The 17473-nt window shown below is 57.1% G+C and overlaps 2 protein-coding genes across 7 annotated transcripts; one reads left to right on the plus strand and one right to left on the minus strand.

Annotated features, from left to right (window-relative positions):
* Nucleotides 1-235: 235 nt before the first annotated feature.
* LOC119715845 (GTPase IMAP family member 8-like) lies at nt 236-9720 on the plus strand. Of its 6 annotated transcripts, none has more exons than XM_038174450.2 (5): nt 236-637; nt 2242-2324; nt 2693-3431; nt 7110-7156; nt 8451-9720. In XM_038174450.2, exons 2-5 carry the CDS (start codon nt 2297-2299, stop codon nt 9095-9097), a joined length of 1461 nt encoding a protein of 486 aa, XP_038030378.1. In that variant the 5' UTR covers nt 236-637; nt 2242-2296; the 3' UTR covers nt 9098-9720. The 6 variants fall into 6 exon arrangements, with proteins under 6 accessions (XP_038030378.1, XP_038030387.1, XP_038030382.1 ...); XM_038174459.2 differs by having other exon boundaries at nt 2696-3431; XM_038174454.2 differs by lacking the exon at nt 236-637 and adding an exon at nt 653-1167.
* A 1037-nt stretch (nt 9721-10757) lies between these two features.
* LOC119715857 (GTPase IMAP family member 6) lies at nt 10758-14716 on the minus strand. The gene is made up of 2 exons (XM_038174495.2): nt 14110-14716; nt 10758-13431 (listed from the first exon to the last, which is right to left on the minus strand). Exon 2 carries the CDS (start codon nt 13371-13373, stop codon nt 12606-12608), a length of 768 nt encoding a protein of 255 aa, XP_038030423.1. The 5' UTR covers nt 13374-13431; nt 14110-14716; the 3' UTR covers nt 10758-12605.
* Between the last annotated feature and the right edge of the window lie 2757 nt (nt 14717-17473).

Below are 17473 nucleotides of genomic sequence, written 5' to 3' on the forward strand. Positions count from 1 at the left end.
GGTGAGGCTGGGTTTGCGTCCTCGTGCAGCCTCACGCACGCTTGTGCACGGCAGTGCACGGGCCCTTTGGGGCTTGAGGATTTCCCAAGGCTGCCTCTCCTCTTCCCACTCCTTAGGCTGTGCTGTGCCAGGCTCAGGGCAGATGGGGCAGCAGCCGTTGGTTACAGCCGGAGGCACAGCGCAGGGTGCAAAGTCCTGCCCCAAAACCTCGCTGTGTGCCTGAGCCAGCTCTGGCTCATCGAGGACGCAAACCCAGCCTCACCCTCAGCAGCACTGCGCCCGGCTGACTGGATGAGGAGGCTGCTAAAGGAGAAGGCTGCGGGGAGACCTCACAGTGGCCCTCAGTGCCTGCAGGGGCTGCAGGAGGGCAGGGAGGGACTCTTGGGCAGGTGATGTTATTACAGGGGTGTTAATTCCTGAATTACAGGAATTAGCGTTAGAGTTGCCTGCACCTCCAGTGCTGCACAGAATCGAAAGCAATCTGGGGGCTGGTGCGGGAGGAGCCGGTGCTGCCCTTGTGGCATGAGCACAGTTCTCCAGGCTTACTCGGCGGCCGCTGCTGCACACCTGGGTGCCGCTCCCGGTCTCACCGAGTGCCGGCGGCTCTGGGGGACCGGCAGGTACTGGAGCCAAACAGGTGAGGGAACCGCCGGGGGACTGGGAGCGGGTGGCACCGGGGTCTGCGGGTTGGACTCCGGTCAGTGGGCGAACATGGGAACGGAACCAGGGCTGCGCCGTGTGTCCCGGAGCGGTGCCCCCCGTGCTGGAGCACCCCTGGGCGACGCTGGACCCTGGTGGCGGCTGCCCCGTGGCTATGGCACGGCAGCTCTGGCCTAGGACCCCCCAGAGCCCCCCAGCAGACACCGTGCGGACCCCCCAGCAGCCAGGGGCAACCCCGCGGGCATCCCGAACTGGCCGGGCTGGGGACGTGTGGCCGAGAGGAAGAGGATGGGGAGGAAGAGTGGAAGAGTGCCCGAGCCCCTGCGGGGATGAGGAGGGGGGCGAGGAGGTGCCTGAAGCAGGAGCACGGGAGGTTCGCGGACAGACCGAAAGTAAAAGCGTCCCAGGAGGGGGCTGGGGAGCAGGAAGGGGACGTGAAGGAGGCGCGCAGCCCAAGCACAGCAGCAGATCCAGGGGAGCTGCGGGGCAGCGTGCCCACGGGTGATGGTGAGCAGACAGGCACACCGTGGTGCCACGGGGACTGCAAAGCCACAGGGAACCGCAGAGCCATGGGCGGTGGGTGCCCGGGCACCCACAGGGGTCCGGACTTGCCGCCCTGTATGGACGGCCCCGAGCACAACGCGGTGCTCGAGTGTCTCGGTCCAAAGCACGAGCAGAGTGCTGGGGCTGTGGTATGCAGGGGCTGGAGGAGGGGGCTCCCTGCGTCCTGCGAGGGACCTGGGCTTAGCAGAGGGGCCGGGCAGGGGTTGAACACCAGTTTGTGCTGTGCCACAAAACGTCCCCAGCTCAGGAGACTGCGGCCTCACACACCACAGCCTGGGTGGAAAAGGGAGCCTCCGGCTGTGTTTGTACGAGCATCAGACCAAAACTCCTCTGGTAGGAGGCTGCACCTCATCGTCTCGTCAACCTCATGACCGCTGAGGTGTATTTCCAGGCCATGCGTTCCCTCATTTGCACAGACCGAGCTTTCCCAGTGCTTTTTGAGAGGTTGCCGTGGGGCCGAGGGGAGGCAGCCCAGGAGCAGAGCCAGACCCTCGGTGTTTGCAGCTGGGGCTGGGTGTGCCCCGCAGAGCATGCAGCAAACCGCCCCCCACAGCTCCGTGCCCCCCACGAGTGTTTCTGGGCTGTCCTTGAACCTTGCACCCAGCCCTGCTGCGCTCAGCTCCCGCCCCCGCAGCCCCAAACTAAAAGCTGGGGCCGGGCACGGGCACCTCCTGCCCAGGGACACTGCTGCACCTGGAGCTGTGGGTAGGTTGCAGGGGCTTGGTGCTCACTGGGTTTGCTCCCCAGTGCGCTGCACGGCTCCGGAGTCACAGCTCAGCAGCGCAGAAACCGTACAGCAGGTCCCTGGGGGGCTGCTTCTGAACGCAGGGATCGGGAGCAGCCGGCGTTGCTCACCTACAGGCGAATGGTGCATGGCTAAGCCTGCTGCTGGCTGGGCTGGCGCTGCAGGCTCGGCCTTCTCAAGGGCTTGGTCACAGCCTGCCAGCGCCCTTATCCCCCAAGCCCAGCGGGAAAGCCTTCACCCTGCACGTGTGTTTGCTCTCTGTCCCCCTGCAGCCTGTGACCCAGCTCTGGCATCACCCTTCCTGCACTGACACTGCGGTAGAGCACGATGGCGAGCGGCTCCTGGGAGGATCACGGTAAGGGTGCAAGGGCCGGGCACTGCCCTGCCCCAGAGCCCCCTCGCAGGGGATCGGTGTCCTCGTGCCACCGCAGGCACCGCGGGGACCGGGCTCTCCTGGCAATCTCCCAGTCGGTGGGGGGGTTTTGGGGACAGAGCAGGCATGTGCCAAGCAGTGCCGTGCACGTGGAGAGGGGACAGGCATCCCTGGGGTGTCACGGGTATCCCTGGGGTGTCACGGGTATCCCTGGGGAGGTAAGAGCATCCCCGGGATGGCACAGGCAGCTCTGTGCCCCTGTGCCGGGCTGTTTCCATGCATGCCCCACCCCAGGCAGTGCTTTACACACTGCTGCTCTCTCACTGAGCCTTTCCCCTCACTGATGCCAGCAGGCCAGGGGACCCAGGAGCACATGGAGCTGCGCCTGGTACTCGTCGGGAAGACCGGTGCAGGGAAAAGCGCAACGGGGAACACCATCCTGGGGTGGGAGGCCTTCGAGTCACGCCTGGCGCCAAATTCGGTAACACAGACATGTGCCCAGGAGAGCCGGCTCTGGAGGGGCCACAGCGTGGTGGTCACCGACACCCCCAACATATTTGACTCACCGGAGCACAGCGCCCGGTCCTGCTATGAGCTTGCCCGCTGCCTGCTGCTGTCGGCGCCGGGGCCGCACGTGCTGGTGCTGGTGACCCAGCTGGGCTGCTTCACGCAGGAGGACAAGGAGGCCGCCCGGCAAGTGTGGCAGGTGCTGGGGCGCGAGGCTGCGAGGCACACCATCGTCCTCTTCACCCGCAAAGAGGACCTGAGGGGTGGCTCCCTGCAGCACTATGTGGCACACCCCAGCAACGCCGCCCTGCGGGCACTGCTGCAGGCCTGCGGGGGACGGTGCTGCGCCTTCAGCAACCGGGCGGCCAGAGCCGAGCGCGAAGCCCAGGTCGAGGAGCTGATGGTGCTGGTGCATCAGGTGCTGGAGGAGAACTGGAGCACCCATTACACGAGCAAGCTCTACTACCAGGCCACGCGGCTCCTCAGCCGCAGCGACATGGATTTCGAAGAGAAGTGCGAGTACCTCGCGAAGCAAGTGGAGCAGCAGCTGCAGGGAGACGGCGTCCTGGGGTTGGTCAGACGGTGTGTGCAGGGGCTGTGGTCCATGCAATACATGTGGTGCCCGTGCTGCTGCTGCTGCTTCATCGTGGCAGTTCTGTCCTCAATCTGCCGCTTCATCGTGGCAGTTCTGTCCTCAATCTTGCTTCATCGTGGCAGCAGTCCGGCACAATGTGCGCTTTCTGCGGCAGGCATTCCTCGGTGGTTGGAGGGCAGTTGTCCGGCTGTACCACTGCTTCTTGCGCTAGAAGCAAGAGCAGAACTAGAATACACTGTGCTGTACTACTTCTCTCATGTAATTGCATTGTGTTGCTTAACAACATGGCAAGCAGCCGATTCCCCCTCTAACAGCACCGCAGTCCCCATATGGGCTGTGCCTCTCGGCACAAAACTGCAGCACAAAGCTTGCGGCTGCTGAGCAGTTTCTGCTTTGTCTCCAGCTCGATGCCAGGGATGTGCCCAGGGCATTGCAGGGATGGCTGCGGACCTGGGGACACACAGAGGGGACCCATCCCTGAGCAGCTCTGGTGGCAGCAGGTTGAGGACAGAACTGGTCACATTCCCCTCACTGCCATGGGCTGAGATCACCTCATGTCCCCGCAGGCTGGCATGGGATTTGGGGAGCCACCTTGGCCTGGCACGGGGGTGGAGGGGTGAAGGACAAGGGGCACAGGGTGATGGGCCAAATGCCAGCTGGCCCAGGAGGGACACCAAGGGACCCTGTCAGGGACACCAAGGGACCGAGCCCTTCTTCCTGCTGCCCCTCAGGTGCTGCTGCTGTTTCTCAGGGTATCGAGGCCACATGTGCAGGTTCTCGGGGATCCACGTCACCGAGGTAGGACCCAGAGCAAAGAGCATCCTAGGGACAGGTGGGACAGTTTGGTCACACGTACGTGACAGCAGAAATAGCCCTGGTGGCAGCAGTTCTGAGCATCTGAAACCACCAGGAGCTTTGGCAGGGAAGTGCCGTGACACAGGATGAGATGCCGTCCCACTGCAGGTGCCCTGACCCCAGGCTCATGTGCTGTGGAGCTGCACACAGGCACAGGCTCCATTTCTCATGCGCACCTCCCTGCCTTCAGGAACACGGGCTGCTCTGCGCTTCTGGGCAGTTTCATGCTTTGCTGTGATCACTGACCTGTGGCGGGGAGCCCCCGGGGGTGTGGAGGCAGGGGTCGGAGCTGTCACTGCCAGCTCTGCAGGTGCCTGTGGAGCCAGGGAGCACCATGAGTGTGGGGAGAAAGAAGTATCTTTTCTCGCCATCCCTGCCCACCCCGTCCTCACCAGGCTGAATGTCCCTGCCTTCCCCCTGCTCCCAGTTCAAGGTTCCCCTCACCAGCGTTGAGGCTCGTGTGCTACGATGAGGAAGAGGAACACTTGGAAACGCTTCTTGAGTGCTGGCAGAGCAGGGTCCCCTCCTGCAGGCACAGAGGGGTGCGAGGGTGGGAGTCCCGTGCAATCCCACAGCAAGGGCCGTGGCTCAGGGATGGGACCCGCACCATGGAGGCACCTGATGTCCCCTGCATGGTCGCAGCCCCCATCCAGCAGGGTGAGGGAGGGGATTGTCCCCCTGAGCCCCGCTCTCGTGAGACCCCCCCAAGCTCTGCCTTTGCTGTGGGGCCCCAACGCCGGGATGTGGAGCTGCTGGGGTGCGTCCAGAGGAGGCCACGGGGATGCTCGGAGGCTGGAGCAGCTCTGCTGTGAGGAGAGGCCAAGGGGTTGGGGTTGCTCAGCCTGGAGAGGAGAAGGCCCCGGGGAGACCTCACAGCGGCCTTCAGAGCCTGAAGGGGGTGCACGAGGGGTGGGGAGGCACTCTTGGCGGGAGGGTGTAGGAATAGGATAGCCCTGAGCGGTGAGCAGGGTCCGTCCCAGCCCCTGACTGTGATGCGGGTGGCAGCTGCCTCATCTCCTGTCCCTGCTCCACCTCTGGGTGCTCCCTGGAGCGATTGCACCAAGAGAAACTGGTTCAAAATTAAACACTGAAACCTAAATTTTGAGGTTCCTTCCAACCCAAACCATTGTAGGATTCATTCTGTGATTCGTCTGGCCAGAAGTGCCATGCTGCCAGGTGCATTCTGTGTCTCATGCCTGGACACTGGTGTTCTGTTTTGGGTCAGGATGGCGGTACATACATGAACACAGAGCCCTCTACCTCCTCCACCAGGTTTTCTGGTTACTTCTTTTCTGGTAGGGCTTACACGGATTGTGGTGATCTCCCCACCTGGGGATGTTTTTGCCGCATTATCCGGTTACGATGGAGGGGGTGGAAATGTCTGCACCATAGGAATATCAAAAGGGTGAAAAAGTTCTCTGACCTGCCTTAAAGTGTCTAGGAAGAAATTGACTCATTTAAGTTACAATCAAGCTTTTAAATATATTTCCCCCTAAGCGTGCCATATGAACCTTTCACATACTTTCTGATTACTGAAGCCATTCTTAATTTTTTCCTTGTTTTGTGGACAGAACAGTCTTCTTGGGGGTGTTGAAATGTAGTACCTGTCCCAGCTTTTTGTTTTAGCTGTGGTTTGTTCTTCATGCCGGTTCTGTTGTGGGATTTCCCAGCTGACACGGGTTCTAGTTGTTTCATTGCACTTCTGTTTCTTACCGTGATGCCGAGCCCCGGAGGCTCAAACGGAGGCTGGTTGGTGCAACCCATGGCTCGGCAGGGCAGGGCATCTCTCAGCTCAAATGAAGGGCTCAGGTACCCATGGGTCTGGGTGGATCGTCTGCCTGGGCTGGGGCTGCCACGTGTGGTTAGGTGATAAAAGCATCGTTCTCGTGCTGGCAAGGAACAGAAAGCAGAGAGCTGAGGACACGATCAGGGGCAAGACGTGAACTGTATTGCACCTGGCCCGAGCACTGTGACCTGAGGAGGTAAGAGGCAAGCACAGCAGCCACTGCTGGAGCCATGCGAAGTGAGCGGTCTGTGCACCGGGTGGCTCTGAAGGGTCTCGGCATTTGGGGGTACTTTAGGAATTGCTAAGCCTGAGCTAGCTGGCAGGGAGTCAGAAGAAAGACAGCCGAGAAGTGGTGTGGCTTTGCTGTGGATGGGGTAATTCCTCCAGTAATGACTGAATTATTTAGTGACGTGATTTTAGTTTACTTTGAGTAGTGTATAGTCTGTGCTTAGTTTTGGAGCAGTTTATCTTGCTGAAATCACTCAAGGCAGAGTCCAGAGCTGAAACGGGCAGGAGATGTGGCAGCTGGCACCCATGGCATGATCAGTGGCAGGGACGGACCCCGCACACCGCTGGGGGTTGGGACAGACCCCACACACTGCTCAGGCTCAGGGCTGGAGGTTCAGGTGCCGGACGAGGGCACTGAACTGATGGTGATTCTGGGGGGAGGCTCCTGCTCCAGTTGGGGGCTGTGCACGTCCTCTGCAAGCTCTCAGGTTTCCCAAAGCACTGCAAGGGTTGCCAGTGACCGAGCTGAGTTCCCCTGCCAGCTCCTCGTTCCCCAAAGCATCGGGATCCCCTCCCAAGTTGGCCACAAGCAGCTGAGGAGGAGCAGCCCTTGCCCCGTGTGTTTACCCTCAGCTATACAACCACTTCCTGCATGCACACACAGCAGGCAGCACGCACACGCCAAGTGTGTTAGTGACCCGACAGCCTGGTGATCATCATTGGCCTTGTTACTGCTGTGGGGAGGGCACGGGAGACTTTGGCAAACCTCGCTCAAAATCCCTTATTCTTCTTTCAGGCTTCCCCTCGGAGTGGGCTCAAATTTGGCAGACGCTAAGATGGAAGGTGAGCGCCTTACCCACTGCACGCAGCAGCCAGAGCCTGGCCAAGCTTAGAGTCCCATGGTCACAGAGCCACAGAGTGGCTGCCCCCAGCCCCATCCAGCCTGGCCTTGGGCACTGCCAGGGATGGGGAACCCACAGCTCCTGGGGACAGCCTGCACCAGGCCTCACCACCCTCATAGTAAAGAATTTCTGCCTCAGGTCTAACCCAAACCCACCCTCTTCTACCTTAAAGCCGTCACCCCGTGTCCTATCCCTACACCCCCTGCCCAAGAGTCCCTCCCAGCCCTCCTGCAGCCCTTGCAGGCACTGAGGGCCGCTGTGATGTCTCCCCACAGCAGAATTTCACAGAATTTCTAGGTTGGAAGAGACCTCAAGATCATTGAGTCCAACCTCTGACCTAACACTAACAGTCCCCACTAACCCATATCCCTAAGCTCTACATCTAAACATCTGTTAAAGACTTCCAGGGATGGTGACTCCACCACTTCCCTGGGCAGCCTGTTCCAATGTCGAACAACCCTTCCGGTAAAGAAGTTCTTCCTAACATCCAACCTAAAACTCCCCTGGTGCAAACAGCCTTCTCCTTTAGCAGCCTCCTCATTCAGTCAGCCGGGCGCAGTGCTGCTGAGGGTGAGGCTGGGTTTGCGTCCTCGTGTAGCCTCACGCACGCTTGTGCACGCGGTGCACGGGCCCTCTGGGGAGGCCACGGGCTCGAGGATTTCCCGAGGCTGCCTCTCCTCTTCCCACTCCTTAGGCTGTGCTGTGCCAGGCTCAGGGCAGATGGGGCAGCAGCCGTTGGTTACAGCCGGAGGCACAGCGCAGGGTGCAAAGTCCTGCCCCAAAACCTCGCTATCTGTGTGCCTGAGCCAGCTCTGGCCCTGCTGGGGCCGTGCAGGGCAGGCTGAGGTCCTGCGGTGATCCAGCACAGAATCCAGTGGGTGTTTTTGGCTCAGCATGTGACTTCTTGTAAAGGAGTGCTTCAGCCCGGCCATTTGAGCACTCTGTGCATTCCTGGGCTGCTGGAGAGCTGCAGCATGCACTTCTGCTTTCTCTTTCTGCCTCTGGAAGAGGTCTGGGTGCTGGCCCTCTGAGGCAGCCTTATCCAGACTCCCCTGGGGTCCCTCGTGTTGCTCCTGATGGTCCCTGGGGACCGCTGCTGGGGCCGCTAACCCTAATTCCTGTGTTTTTGCAGTAAAAACCCTTTCCTTCTCACCCCTGGGAGTGTGGCGTGCAGGGGGTGTCCCGGCACCACAGGGCTGTTGGGTTCAGACACGTGTCTCTGGTTGTTCCCCCAGGACCCAAGCTGAACATCCTGCTCGTGGGCAAAACTGGAAATGGGAAGAGTGCGACAGGGAACACCATCCTTGGGAAGAAAGAATTTAAATCTATGGTGTCACCAGATTCAGTGACCAAGAGCTACAGTTATGAGAGTGCCACATTCTGTGGAAGAGAAATTGTTGTTATCGACACTCCTGGCCTTTTTGACACCAAGAGAGCCAATAAGGAAACAGCTGAACTGATTGGAAATGCTCTTCGTCACTTCTATGGAGGGGTGCATGCTATCATCCTGGTGATGCAACTGGCCCACATCAGTAAAGAAGAGGTGGAAGTGGCTGAGTGGGTGACAAAGATTTTCCATACTGAAGCACAGATGTACACGATCCTGTTATTCACCCGAGCAGAAGAACTTGAGAGTCCAGATGGTATCCACGATTTTGTGAAATCAAACGAATACCTCAGCGGGATTGCAGGAAAATGTGGAAATAGGTACATTGCTTTCAGCAACGAAGCTACAGAGCAGAGAAGGAAACAGCAGGTTGCAGACCTCATTAAAATGATTGATGCGATGGTAGAGAAGAACAAAGATGCTCCGTGTTACACGCGAGAAATGCTGGAGAAAGACACACGGACAGCTTTTGGAAAGTATTGTCCTATACTCTAGCCAACTAGGCTTTGGTCAGACGGGCGATGTTTCCTCTCTTGTGCCTTTCCTGCCACGATCTGAAGATCACTCTCTCCTTCCTCTCTTGATGTTTCCTCCTGTCCCGTCACTGACCTACCTTTTCCCCTGGCCTGTGCCATTGCTCTCCTGACAGGCTGCGAGAGTGCAATGGGTGTCTGGCGACGTGTAATTCTCCTCTGCTGCTCTGTTGTGCTGGGAAGCCGGAGACCTTGGCTGGGTGGCAGAGAGCTGCACTGCCCTGCTGGCAGCACCACTGCGCTGACTCTCTCCTCCCTGGTCTGAAGACATGGCAAGCTGAAAGCAACAGGAACATCAGGACTGTGAGATGTGCCCCCTCAGAGCACAGGTCAGCCTGGAGCCCTGCTTCCGAGATCAAAGCCTCTTGTTGTCCCCATGGCAGCCAGGGCTCTAGGAACTTCTCCGGGCTTCGGGAGGGTTCGTGGTGCCAGCCTTGGTCCCTCTGCAGTGGGATGCTGCTGGTGTCACTGGCTGTGCTGCCCCTGCCTTCGCTGGGCAATGCGAGTAATTGTATCTGATTGCTGGGTCTACAGAAGCTCATCTAATAAATGCTCATCTAATAAACGCTAATAAATGCCCATAAATGCTGAGCCTGGCTGTGTGGAGAGGCGCCCTTCAGTGCACTGTGACCCGCAGTGCTGAAACAGCCGTTAGGGAGGGTGGAGAATGGTCCAGGTGCATTCAGGATCAGGCCCAAGCTGCAGCTCCCCCCAGGCTGGGGTTTGGTGGTGGCCATGAGCTGTGCAAGGGCGCGAGGTCTCACTGCTTGCCAGGCGAGTGCAGCAGGCAGGGGAAGCTCTGTGGCCATACCTGAGCGTGGGGCTGGGGGAGTGCTCGGGGGGGCTGCCTGACTCACCCCAGGTTCTTCTCCCACCCAGAAAGGCTGCGGAAAGCAGCCTAGGAGGGGGGAGGAATCCCAGAACGCCAGGCTGACCGCTTCCTCAAGCAAAGGAGGTAGAAGGAAGTACGGGAAGGGAACCGGGGCAGGCACCCGCACTACGGCAGGCACCACTTGACCCAGAGATCCACTCAGCTCCTGAAGCTGGCACGACATGGCTTGGCTTGGCACATCAAGAAGGATTTTGCCATCCTCCGCTCCCACCACACATGTGGATGCACAAGGACCCAGTGCCAGGCATGATTGAAATGTGTCATGATGTAAGTTTGTAGATGGCACCAAGCTGAGTGGTGCAGTCAGCACAGGAGAAGGAAGGGATGCCATCCAAAGAAGGCTCTGTGGACACCTCATTGAGGCCTTTCAGTGCTCAAAGGGTTCTTATAAAAAGGATGGAGAGGGACTGTTTAATTGTGTAGATAATGATAGGACAAGGGGGAATGTTTTTAAACTGAAAGAGGGGAGATTTTGATTGGATGTTAGGAAGAAATTCTTCACTCAGACGGTGGTGAGGCACATGTTGCCCAGAGAAGCTGTGGATGCCCCATCCCTGGAGGTGTTCAAGGCCAGGCTGGATGGGCCTTGGCCAACCTCATCTGGGGGGAGGCAGCCTCGTCTGTTTCAGGGGGGTTGGAGTTGGATGATCTTTAAGGTTCCTCCCAACCCCAACCATTCTATGACTCTATGATCCTTCACCCCGTGTGCAATAAGCCCATTCGCACGCACTCAGGAGAGAGATTGCTTTTATTCAGGCCTCAGAGCTCGGTGCAGTTTCCACAGATCAAGCACAGCCAATGTCGACTTCCTGGCTACATGCAGACATTAAATTCATGACTATTCTAGTGATCTAATACAAATTCATTCTCATCTACCTGAGTTTTGTGCTCACGCGGCATCATTCTTAATGGCTCCTTTTCAGGCCCTCCTGCACATGCCTTCCTTTCTGTGGGGGTCCTTGGTGGTGTTCCCCAATGAAGCACCCTAACCCCTTTTATCTATTGGTGGTGTGATAAAAATATCAATAATTTTCTTAGATGGGACCTTCCATGAAGCTATTTTAATCGCAATTGCAATGGTGGGCATCCTTGTGAGGAAAATCTCAAATAATTTTCTTCAGACAGGATGTTCCGTGAAGCTATTTTATTCATGATTGCAGTGGCAGGCGTCCTACCAATTAGGAGCCCATTCTAGTAAACACATCATAACCTTTTATTCCCTATTACCCGACACCTCATTACCTCCCCTGTTTCCTCACTGGCTGAGTACTACAGTTTCACAAGCTACTTGACGCTCCTTTATACCATACGCGTACAGTTCTTCTTTCTTTACACCCCTTAATTTCTCCCTTTTCCTTTTTTTTTTTTTTTCTTATGTTTCTGTGATCTTTGTTTTACTATTCCCACACTGCTCATCCTGTTTGTCTCAAGCTTCCACCTTATTTTGGAACAGTGAAGCCTTCTCCTGTCCACTTACCTACTGCGCATTTCTCCTTATTATGACTACACAGCTACCTTGGAATACAGAAAAGTAATTCTCTACTGCAAAAACACAACTTTGTTTTTCATATCCTGCAAGTGGGAGCGCACAGCACAAGTTTACCCTAGCCCTATGTCCCCTATTTCCCGACACCTGATTTCTCCCTGTTTCCTCACTGGTTGAATACTACAGGTTCACAACTTACTTGACGCACTTCTATACCATATAGGTACAATTTTATTTGACCAGCCATTGATTTCTCCTTTTCCTTTTTTTTTTTTTTTTTTTTTTTTTACTTCTCTTGTGATTAGAGGGCCTGTGATTCTTGTTTTTGCTTATTTTGTACTACTCATCCAATTTTAATTATCTATGTTTCTTATGTTGGGACAGTGGGACCTTCCCCTTATCTGCTTAACTAGTGCTATGCTGCTGTCATGGCTGCACAATCACATTTGAATATGCAAGGTTAGTGGATATTCCACTGCAAAAACAACTTCTATTGCAAAAATACAACCTTGATTCTCAAAATGTTCACATCACCTAAGTACAACCTCAGGCTACTTGCTATTGGCAACTTTCTTTGGTTTCTCCCAGAAGGAGCATTCAGTCCCTGATCAAAGGGAGCCTAGGTTAAAAGAAAAACATATTTTTTGTCCTGCACTACATATATGACAATTGATTAAAGGGAAGCTCATTAAAAATAGACAATTCCTCTCCTTTTCCAAGGAAGAGTTGGTTCCATTGCATCGAGACAAGGAGTCATCTGCAAGATGGGCAGATGCTGGGAGCTGGGGCTGCTCAGCCTGAGGAAAGGGGCTTGGGGTTCCCGTCTGTGTGTGTGAATGCCTGGTGGGGTGCCCAGAGCTTGGACACAAGGGCATGGGCACCAATGGAGGCACAAGGATGCCCACTGAGACATCAGGAAAGTCTTTTTTTGCTGTGCAGGTGTCTGAGCACTGGCACAGGCTGCCCAGACTAGCGCTGGATTCTCCATCCCTGGAGATGTCCAACACCCAGTGGACACGGTCCTGGGCAGCTGGAGCGGTGTCCAGAGGTGCCTCCAGCCCCAGGCGTTCAGTGGCTCTGTGGTGCTGGGATTCATCGCTCCCACCAAATAAGAAAAATAATGACAACCACCGCAATGGCAAGGAGAATCATCCCACAAATCACAATAGGTCTCCTGTAAGACAGAGTGAGAAACCCAATACTTTTCCTGCCTTCTCTGTACCTCGCCATGTGATACGCCACCTTCTCTTCTGTTAAAATGGGCTCCAGGTACATCTCATTGCTGTAGTACCTGTCCCCATTCGCCCACACCATGCAGCGGACCATCCCCATCAGCTCCATGACCTGGTGGTCCCGTTCGGCTCCAACTGCCCGGTTGTTGAAGCCGCAGTACCTGTTCCCGCATCTCTCAATCAGCTCGCAGAGAGCCCTGTTTTTGGAATACTTCACATAATCTTGCAGCAACCCCCCCACGAGCTCTTCCGCACGGGTGAATATGACAATTGTGTGCTGCAAAACATCAGCTCCAAAGATGTCCTGCAGTCTCTCTGCGGCCTCCTCATCCTCCTGGGTGAATCGGCCCAGCTGGGTCACCAGCAGCAGCGCATGGGGGCCCGGGGAGGACAGCCTGATGCAGCGGATAATTTCTTGGCGCACCTCACTGCTGTCACCTTCGGGGTTGAAAATGTTGGCCGTGTCAACCACCGTGAAGTCCTTGCCATCCCAGTGCCCCTGTGCACTCGCACATCTCACGGTCACTGGCTGGTGGGACAGCTTGGACTCAAAGACACGCTTCCCAAGGAGGGTGTTCCCCGTGGCGCTTTTCCCCCCACCAGCCTTCCCGGCCAGGATCAGCCTCATCTCCAAGTCCCCGCCGAGCCCGGGCTGCAAATAGACACGATGGATGGCCACGGCCTGGCTGCAGAGACAAAAGCAGACACCCAGGGCTCCGTCAGCAGGCACCCAGATGCTGGGAGCATCACTGACAGCAGAAGGGATTTTCATTAAAAGTGGGGATGGTTTCGAAACCTTGCTGCTGGCCACTGGAGGCTGCGGGGCTCTGTGTGCCCCCGCTGTGGGAAGGGGTCGGAGACACTGCAGCTGGGTCAGGCTGCGGTGGCACTGGGACAGACGGGGTCCCCTGGATCGCACTACTGCGTGTGCAGTCACAGCAGTGCACGGACAGCAGCAAGGAACAGAAATTCAAAATAACAGCTGGAGCAATGAGGTGTTGCGGGGAAAGAGGGCCGCTGGTCTGTTTCCTCAGTCTCAGTCTCAGTCTGCACAGGATTTCAGGCACGGGGGAAGGCAGTAGGTTGGCAGGGACCCTCAGGTGGTGGCAAGAACCCTCGGGGTGGTGACACTCGTGCAGCTGTGGCCGTACTTGGGGCTGAGCATGGTGCCCAGGTGCTCCCCTGGGCTGCGGTCGGGGCCACACCAAGCATGGGGAGTGAGGAGTGGGGAACAGGGAAGGAGGGAGAAGGGGACTGGGGAAGAGCCACTTCCCTGCCCCGCTGCCCTGCGCCAGGTCCCCAGGCCCCCTCAGAGCCCTCCCCGCTGGCACGGAGCCTCGCGGCCCCTGGCCTCCCACCCGTACCTTCCTGCACGTCCTGTGCTGGCGTTCGCCTTGTCCCCGCGGGACGCTCACAGCCACCAGGAAGTGACAGCGGTGACGGCCGGTGTCAGCCTGGAGAACTGTGCTCATGCCACAAGGGCAGCACCGGCTCCTCCCGCACCAGCCCCCAGCTTGGTTTCGATTCTGTGCAGCCCTGGAGGTGCGGGCAACTCTAACGCTACTTCCTGTAATTCCTGTAATTCCTCCAGAAACAGTCCAGCCTCAGAGTTATTTAACTCCTGCGATGATCTGTGTTTATTTTTCAAGCAGTTCCTGCTGCTGGTGGGACTGGAGGCAGAGCCCTGACAGAAGAAGGGGCAGGAGACGAGGCAGCTGCAGCCTGCACCGCGGTCAGGGGCTGGGATTTCCCGAGGCTGCCTCTCCTCTTCCCACTCCTTAGGCTGTGCTGTGCCAGGCTCAGGGCACATGGGGCAGCAGCCGTTGGTTACAGCCGGAGGCACAGCGCAGGGTGCAAAGTCCTGCCCCAAAACCTCGCTATCTGTGTGCGTGAGCCAGCTCTGGCCCTGCTGGGGCCGTGCAGGGCAGGCCGAGGGCCTGCGGTGATCCACCACAGAATCCAGTGGGTTTTTTTGGCTCAGCACGTGACTTCTTGTAAAGGGGGTGCTTCAGCCCGGCCGTTTGAGCACTCTGTGCATTTCTGGGCTGCTGGGGTCTTCGGCATGCACTTCTGCTTTCTCTTTCTGCCTTCATGCTGCTCCTGATGGTCCCCGGGGACTGCTGCTGGGGCCTTGGGGCCGTGGGCTGCCCACACCATGGTGTCGAGGCCTGGCAGGGAAGCCGGAGCTAGTCTTGGGGCTAGGGGACACACCGACAGCTGTCTGACACCGAGCCCAGATGAGCTGCTCCCGGCTCTGCGCGGGCTCTGTTAGAGTTGAAGCTGCCCAGCAGCATGGGGGACAATAAAAAGACTTTTTGAAGTAGATTAATGGGAAAAGAAGGAGCAGAGCAAACGTTGGTCTGATGAGCATGGTCACCTCACAATGAGGGACATAGACAAAGCAGAGACATTTAATGCATTTTTCACCTCTGCCTCTGTCTTGAACACCGATGATGGGCTCTGAGGCCCCAGCTACCCACAGCTGGGGGATGGCGAGAGCCAGCACAACAAACTCCCAGTTAACCCCGATCTTGTGCAGACTGGCTTCCCCACCTGGATGCGTACAAGCCAATGGGGCCTGATGGGATTCGTCCCAAAGTACTCTGAGAACTAGCTGGTGTCAGCTAGATCATTGTCATTGCCATTCAACGATATGAAGTTTAACAAGAGCAAGTGTCGGATTTTGCACCTGGGAAAGGGCAACAGGGCAACCCTGGTTATACAGACCGGTGGACGAGATGCTGGAGAGCAGCCAGAAGAAAGCGTTCTGGGGGTTTGGATCGACAGCAAACTGAGCACAAGCCAGCAGCGTGCCTTGGTGGCCAAGAGGGCCAACCGTATCCTGGGCTGGATCAAGGACAGCACTGTAGGTCAAAGGAAGTGATCATCCTGCTCTGCTCTGCGTTGGTGTGGCCCCACCTCGAGTACTGAGTGCAGCTCTGAGCACCACAGTACAAGAAAGATAAAAAACTGTTAGAGAGTGTCCGAAGAAGGGCAACAAAGGTGGTGAAGGGTCTAGAGGGGAAGACATATGAGGAGCGGCTGAAGTTGCTTGGATTGTTCAGCATGGAGAAGAGACGAGGGGAGGCCTCATGGCGGCCTGCAGCTCCCTCACGAGGGGAGCAGAGGGGCAGGCGCTGAGCTCTGCTCTCTGGGGACAGGACCCGAGGGAACGGCATGGAGCTGGGACAAGGGAGGGTCAGGCTGGGGGCTAGGGAAAGGGTCTGCACCCAGAGGTGGTCAGGCACTGGGACAGGCTGCCCAGGGACGTGGGCACGGCCCCGAGATTGATGGAGCTCAAGGAGCGTTTGGACACCGCTTTCACACACAGGGGCTGGTCCTTTGGGGACCCAGGAGTTGGACTCGATGATCCTTGTGGGTCCCTTCTAACTCAGATATTTGATCATTCCGTGATATTAAGTAATCAGCATGCTTTTCATGGCTGACAGTCATAAATTAACACAGCAGTTTGGGTTAAAGTTCAGTAGGTAATCAGAATGTGCATCACATCTAGGAGTCCTACAAAGACTTTGTCAATTGTCCTTAAGGACCAACTGGAATTAAAATATTGACATATATGTATACATTCACACATACATGCATAAATATATCTATATGTTTATAGGTCTGCCAGGTGCAGATAGGAAAACAGCCCCTTCCTCCCCCTCAGGGAGGAATTGCAAGTCCTGAAGTCAGAACAAGGGGTGTCCGGGAGGCGTTGGACCTGACTGAGCAAAAGCTTATCAGTAAACAAGGCGTGCATACTGGTTAAGTACCGAGCATGAAACCAAACTGCCAAGTTAATGTACAACTCACGGATGTGAAGCACTTACCAGTTAATCACTTTGCAAATCACCATGAAAAAGGTTTTGGGTTTCGATCTTTTAAAGGGATGGCCTCTACACCAGGTCCCTGGGTGGCTGCAGGAGAAAGCAGCACCCTCCCCGTGAGGCTCCTGCAGCACCCAGGCACACGTGTGCCCTGGGCCACCTCGAAACCCTCCCGGCGGCACAGAGTTTCGCCACCAACCCATGTCTTCAAGCAGCTTCCATGCTGGCCTCACCAGCGTGGCCACGCTGCAGCAGAGGCAGTGTCCCCGTGGAACCCTCGCAGCCACCACGAAGTGGCAGCAGCATTGCCGGTGGTGGTGGTGGTGGCGGCGTTGGCACTGGCAGCCTGGAGCATGGCCCTCGTGGCATTAGGGGGCATACAAGGCGCAGGCAGCACAAGCTCCTCCCATGGGGACACCCGGCAGGGCCTGGCAAAGGACACGGAGAACCCCGTGGATCCCAATAGCAGCCCCCACCTGTCCAGACCCCCCTGCTGCGACACTGCGCTGCTGCAGCAGCATTCCCAGAGACAAAGGCTGTGGCTGCTGGCACCACTGTGCCCAGCACTGGTGCAGGCACAGGAGAGCACTCAGCCTCCTGGCACGGACACTCGGCAGCCTACGAATACCCATGCACCAGCCCAGATCTTGGTTTCGATCCCGTGCAGCTCTGGAGGTGTGACTGTGGGGTTAGTTGTCCACTTCGCTGTCTGCATTTCAGCATGAGCCTTGCAGTGCTGCTCTGCTTCTAACCCAGCGTGCTTCCCCGGGCCCCCTTGCCTGTGCTCCAGTGTTTGAATGCAAAAATTGGCTGGAAATGAGAAGTGTGGCAGAGGAGGGGAGCAGGCCCAGCCTTGGCTTGTTCTTGTGGCGACCCCCCCTACCCACACCACTGCTGC

This window comes from Anas platyrhynchos, chromosome 2 (genome assembly GCF_047663525.1).
Source record: "Anas platyrhynchos isolate ZD024472 breed Pekin duck chromosome 2, IASCAAS_PekinDuck_T2T, whole genome shotgun sequence".
NCBI classification, from domain to species: domain Eukaryota; kingdom Metazoa; phylum Chordata; class Aves; order Anseriformes; family Anatidae; genus Anas; species Anas platyrhynchos.